Raw genomic sequence first — 6708 nt, 5'->3', positions numbered from 1 at the left:
CTACTCCCTGTAGGAGTGTGGTGAAGAAGTGGTGGTGTGGGAAGTCTTTCGGGTCTTGGTATAGGTGGACCTCCCAAGGCTTACTACAAATTGTAAAGGAGACCTAGGAAGGAAGACTACTCCCTGCAGGAGTGTGGTGAAGAAGTGGTGGTGTGGGAAGTCTTCCGGGTCTTGGTTTGTAAAGGAGACCTAGGAAGGAAGACTACTCCCTGTAGGAGTGTGGTGAAGAAGTGGTGGTGTGGGAAGTCTTTCGGGTCTTGGTATAGGTGGACCTCCCAAGGCTTAACAAGGCTTACTACAAATTGTAAAGGAGACCTAGGAAGGAAGACTACTCCCTGCACGAGTGTGGTGAAGCATCTCCCAACTATGCAAGGCAGAATTGCTTGGGTTCTGCCTTGGGCCAGTGGACAGCATGCTCAGGAAACCCAGAGTTGGGTATACAATGGATCTGGCCAAGGTTTGAACTTCTCATCCAGGGGATCGTGTACTGGTTGGAATCTGGAAATGGACACCTTTCATAGGCGGGGATATCCAGCTGTTGTCCAGCATTTTACAGAGTGAGGTTCGGCAGATGAGGCTGACTCCGGAGCCCCGGCGGCCACTGTAAAATATAAATAAAAAAAGTCAGACCAGACAGGCCAGAGAAGGACCTGATGGGATCCACCACATGAGAGACACTCGATTAGGCTGATTCTACGCTAGGGTGAGGAAGAAACGTGTTGGACACATTCGGGTCTATAGAGAAGAAGACTGAAGAGTGATTGATATGTGAGGACAGTTCTGAAATATCGACGTTTCCCTCTGAAGACTTTGGATGATGGATCCCAAGATGGCAGATGATGAGAGTAGAGCGTATAGTCCCAGATCTGGTGAGCGGGAAACCTTTCTTAGGAGAAGACATCCAGAGGAGGACTGAACATGGAGAAAACATAGAAATACAGGACAGAGGAAGGGATGGATTCCCTCTGTGATACGGCATAGTTCCCGGAGAATCAGGAAGACTATCCAGGAGAAATAAAAGATTCTTCTTCATGAAAGTATCTGAGATATGTCCCAGAATTAAGACCAGATACCCTAGATTCATGAGTGGTTCCTTTGATTAGGTCAAGTAGACGTGTCAGTGTCTCTGTATTTAGGATGCTTGTAGCATGTTGTTGCCGTTTGAAGAGGTCACCAGAATGATATGTGATCCCTCTCGTGTTTCTACTGGTGCAAATACTACAAGGTGTAATAGACCAGGCAGAAGAAGAGGAGGACTTCCTGATGTCTCAGGGTCATCCCTCTAAGGCAGAACCAGGCACAGGAGCAGCATGAGTAGGAGGAGAACGGGGGGGTGGGGGGGGTGCTGGTGTCAGGAGGAGGATATAGGGCAGGCTTCCAAGCGTCAAGAGCTGTACGTGGGCATAGTTGGGGGCATAGTTCACAAGGTTGTGATCTGCAAACCAGAGGTCTTAAGTTCCTCTGCCTCTAGAAGGTGGTGGATGCACTCTTCATGCTTCAGTGCCTGCACAAGGACCCTAAGCAAGGAGAAAGACCATTACTGGTTGGCAACCCTTTTAGATTCAACAAAAAAATGCCAGAGCTCATCATAGCATCGCAGAGGGCGCAAACAAGGAAACATCTGGAATATGTGCTGCGGAGGAACCTCTTAATGTCCCTGCCAGGGTCTGGCAGCATCCCCTTACATGGCCAACAAGGCTTGGACCATCCTGTCACTGAAAGGAGAAGCAGTTGTAGCCGTGGCTGCCTAAACAAGGCCTTCAAGTCTTTCTTTAGTACACCATTCCCAGGGCTGTCTGCTGCCATATCTCTGATTATATGGGATCAAGGGCCTATGTTGGCACCCTCAGAATGGATGACCCCCCTTGACTTTTGGCTAATGAGGATGGACCACAGGCCAAACTTTGCCTTGTATCCAATTACACTCCTGAGCCAATGTGCTTTTAGAACCTGCATTTAGTCCAATGGGGGCGGAGCTTTGTGACTATAAGAAGAGTCCATGTCCCCAGACACAGTTGACCAGTTCACCTTTATAAAATTGATCCAGTCCTGGATCAGCAGTCAGTACCAACCCCCGCTGTTCATGTGATTTTAATTTTTATTTTTGGTTTGCCCTTAGATAATGCTTTTGGTCTCTGTTTTTAGTGCCTATTTCAGTGCACTGCCTCAATCAAGAATATTTGTGGATATAGTCTCCCTGAGATAGTGTTGTCCTCCATTAAAAACCTGCCTGGTCTCTCCCATCTGAAATTGCAGCCTAGCAAAAAGGCTTAAATACTGTGCATGGAATCTGTACAGTTGTTCAGGCTTGTGTCTCCATTTTTTGGACTTCCAGGATAAAAACCTGCCTGATTTATCCCAGTGAAATTGCATCCTGTTAAAAAGGCTTACATTCTGTTCATGGAACCTGTGCTCTTTTTCTGGCTTTCGTCTCGGAGAGCATACAATGTGATTTTTATTTCACAGGTAAAACCTGCCTGGTCTCTTTCTCTGAAATTGCATCCTAGTAAAAAGGATTATATACTGTGCATCAGATCTGTGCTATTTTTCTGGCTTTCGTCTCAGAAAGCATACAATGATTTTTATTTCACAGGTAAAACCGGCCTGGTCTCTCCATCTGAAATTGCATCCTATTAAAAAGCCTTACATTCTGTTCATCAAACCTGTGCTCTATTTCTGGCTTTTGTCTCAAAAAGCATACAATGTGAATTTTATTTCACAGGAAAACCTGCCTGGTCTCCTCCGCTAAAAATGCATCCTATTAAAATGGCTTTCATTCTGTTCATCAAACCTGTGCTCTATTTCTGGCTTTCGTCTCGGAAAGCATACAATGTGATTTTTATTTCACAGGAAAACCTGCCTGATCTCTCAGTCTGAAATTGCATCCTATTAAAAAGGCTTACATTCTGTTCATCAAACCTGTGCTCTATTTCTGGCTTTCGTCTCAGAAAGCATACAATGTGATTTTTATTTCACAGGTTAAACCTGCCTGGTCTCTCCGTCTGAAATTGCATCCTATTAAAAATACTTACATTCTGTTCATGGAACCTGTGCTCTTTTTCTGGCTTTTGTCTCAGAAAGCATACAATGTGATTTTTATTTCACAGGTTAAACCTGCCTGGTCTCTCTGTCTGAAATTGCATCCTATTAAAAATACTTACATTCTGTTCATGGAACCTGTGCTCTTTTTCTGGCTTTTGTCTCAGAAAGCATACAATGTGATTTCTACTTCACAGGAAAACCTGCCTGGTCTCTCCGTGTGAAATTGCATCCTATTAAAAAGGCTTACATTCTGTTCATCAAACCTGTGCTCTTTTTCTGGCTTTTGTCTCAGAAAGCATACAATGTGATTTTTATTTCACAGGTTAAACCTGCCTGGTCTCTCCGTCTGAAATTGCATCCTATTAAAAATGCTTACATTCTGTTCATGGAACCTGTGCTCTTTTTCTGGCTTTTGTCTCAGAAAGCATACAATGTGATTTTTATTTCACTGGAAAACCTGCCTGGTCTCTTCCTCTAAAATTGCATCCTATTAAAAAGGCTTACATTTTGTTCATCAAACCTGTGCTCTTTTTCTGGCTTTTGTCTCGGAAAGCATACAATGTGATTTTTTATTTCACAGGTAAAACCTGCCTGGTCTCTCCGTCTGAAATTGTATCCTAGTAAAAAGGATTATATACTGGTGCATCAGATCTGTACAGTTTGTCTGGATTTTGTCTCAGGAAACAAAGACACTATCATTTCTTTTATTCCAGGATAAAACCTGCCTGGTCTCTCCGTGTGATATTGCATCCTATTAAAAAGGCTTACATTCTGTTCATCAAACCTGTGCTCTATTTCTGGCTTTTGTCTCACAAAACCTGTGCTCTATTTCTGGCTTTTGTCTCAAAAAACATACTATGTGATTTTTATTTCACAGGTAAAACCTGCCTGGTCTCTATCCGTCTAAAATTGCATCCTATTAGGAAAGCTTACATTCTGTTCATGGAACCTGTGCTCTATTTCTGGCTTTTGAAATGGCATCCTAGTAAAAAGGATTATATACTGTGCATCAGATCTGTACAGTTTGTCTGGATTTTGTCTCAGGAAACAAAGACCTTATCATTTATTTTATTCCAGGATAAAAACTGCCTGATTTTTCTATTTTAAACTACATCCTATTAAAAAGGCTTACATTCTGTTCATCAAACCTGTGCTCTATTTCTGGCTTTCGTCTCGGAAAGCATACAATGTGATTTTTACTTCACGAAAAAAAAACCTGCCTGGTCTCTTCCTCTAAACTTGCATCCTATTAAAAAGGAGGAAGGATGGGAGGAGAGAGATGATCTTGTGGTTGGAGGATTTCTGGTTGTTATGATATATGGTTCTATCAGCTGATGAACTTATAATTAGAGTATACTACAGACCCCCTCCCCCGAGGATTTATGAGAAGGGGGAGAATTGGCTCCTTCGACAAGTAAAACAATAAAAACACGAGTATAAATGAAGAAAACTAAAACCAATGTATTAATAGAAATCTGAAAGCAGTTTTACTCAATCACCTTTCAAACAATATCCAGATTTTATGTATTTATACATTTTAATATTTATTTGTGATAAAAAACAACAACTTTGAAGTCTTTAGCCAACTCTGATTTCCATATAAAGACCTTTCCCGCACTCCGGACACTAATACACCTCCAGGGTTGTGTGGGTTCACTGATGTTTGGTAAGACAAGACTTACTCATGACAGGAATTAGGCTTCTCGCCCTTGTGGAAACTTTGATGTGTAACAAGTTCTGAGTTACGTGCATAACATTTTCCGCACTCATGGCACGAAAACGTCTTTTCCCGTGTGTGGCTTATCTGGTGTTCAGAAAGATTGGACTTGCACGAGAAAGATTTTCCACACTCTGGACATAAATATGGCTTCTCACCCGTGTGCAGCCTCTGATGTGTGTTAAGATTACACTTCTGTGAAAAACATTTACCACACTCAGGGCAGGAATATGGCTTCTCCCCTGTGTGAGATCTCTGATGTGTAACAAGTTCTGATTTTTCTGTACAACTTTTCCCACACTCAAGGCAAGTATATAGCTTCTCTGCCGTGTGTAGTCGCTGATGCCTGGAAAGATGGGTCTTCCGTGAAAAATATTTCCCACACTCAGAGCAGCAATACATCATCTCACCTGTGTGCAATCTCTGATGTCTAAAAAGACCAGTCTTATCTGAAAAACTTTTCCCGCACTCAGGGCAGGAATATGGTTTCTCCCCTGTGTGAGATCTTTGATGTCTAACAAGTTCTGAGTTCTGTGCATAACATTTTCCACACTCAGAGCAGGAGAATGGCTTCTCGCCTCTGTGCAGTCTCTGATGTCTGCAAAGACTGGACTTATCCGAAAAACATTTTCCACACTCGAGACAGGGATATGGCCTTTCCCCTGTGTGAGATCTGTAATGTATGTCTAGCTCTGATTTACGAAGAAAACATTTTCCACACTCAGGGCAGGAATATGGCTTCTCACCCGTGTGTAAGCTCTGATGCCGTAAAAGATGGGACTTCTGTGAAAAACATTTCCCACACTCAGGGCAAGAATATGGATTTTCTCCTGTGTGAGATCTGTAATGTATGTTCAGTTTAGATTTATGAAGAAAACATTGCCCACACTCAGGGCAGGAATACGGCTTGGCACCAGAGTGCAATTTCTGATGTCGCGAAAGGTGGGCCTTCTGTGAAAATCTTTTCCCACACTCAGGACAAGTGTATGGTTTTTCCCCTGTGTGAGATCTTTGATGTCTTACAAGTTCTGATTTCTGTGTATAACATTTTCCACACTCTGAGCAGAAATAAGCCTTCTCACTTGTGTGCAATCTCTGATGTCTAAAAAGCTTGGCCTTTTCTGTAAATTTTTTCCCGCACTCGAGGCAGGGATATGGTCTTCGCTTGTCTGTGTGACACCTCTGATGTCTGACCAGAGTTGATTTATTAAGAAAACACTTCCCGCACTCAGGACAAGAAAATGTCTTCTCCCCCTGAATTCCAGCCCCATCCCCCACAGTACGAGGTTGCTCAGAGTCAGAGGGATGCCATGGTCTCTCCACACTGTGACGTCCACCATCCATAGCTGAGCTCATTGTCTCTTCTCCCGCACAATCTGCTGTGACGTCCTCATCTTCCATCTTACAACCTGGAGATAAAGTCAGACGATCCTTTGAGGTTTCCTCCATGGCGTGTCCTGGAAACATAGAAACACATGATGGAGAGATATGAGAGGGTTACATGACTTCACTCAACATTCCATCTGGATCAGGAGGTCTGAGGGAGCGGATGTTCTATGAGGAGGTCCCAACCAGCCGGGACTCCTCCCCTTTTCAGTCAAAGGGCCTTTGGTTCACCCAGATCACTTTTACATTGACACAGCCTTGTCAGAAGAGGCGGGGCCAATGGGGACTGGGAGAAGAAGCTCTTCCCCCAACCACAAGACTAGGCACTGGGTCATGTGACCTCTGAGAAACAAGAAGAACAGAGTATAGACTTGCAGTCCCTCCTTCCAGATAACCGAAGAATATATTATGACCCACCTGTGCTGATCTCTGTAGGCGTGTCCTCCTCTATGGATGTCCTCATCATTCCGGCCTCCTCCGTATATCGCTGATCATCCCTCACATACGTCTCTTCTACTTCACCCTCAACTTTCATCTTCATCAGATCTTCACCCTAAACCAAC

The 6708-nt window shown here is 43.5% G+C and overlaps 1 protein-coding gene across 1 annotated transcript; it reads right to left on the bottom strand.

The window, feature by feature from the left end:
• LOC108799118 (zinc finger protein 883-like) lies at nt 1-6166 on the bottom strand. The gene is made up of 4 exons (XM_018570941.1): nt 4725-6166; nt 1444-1517; nt 698-912; nt 1-189 (listed from the first exon to the last, which is right to left on the bottom strand). The coding sequence occupies exons 1-4, from the start codon at nt 6158-6160 to the stop codon at nt 1-3; spliced, it is 1914 nt and encodes a 637-aa protein (XP_018426443.1). The 5' UTR covers nt 6161-6166.
• Nucleotides 6167-6708: the final 542 nt, after the last annotated feature.

This window comes from Nanorana parkeri, unplaced genomic scaffold (genome assembly GCF_000935625.1).
Source record: "Nanorana parkeri isolate BGI_ZX_2015 unplaced genomic scaffold, ASM93562v1 scaffold1634, whole genome shotgun sequence".
NCBI lineage: Eukaryota > Metazoa > Chordata > Amphibia > Anura > Dicroglossidae > Nanorana > Nanorana parkeri.
The sequence above is the reverse complement of the archived record's forward strand: the minus strand, read 5'-3'. Positions and strand labels throughout refer to the sequence as shown.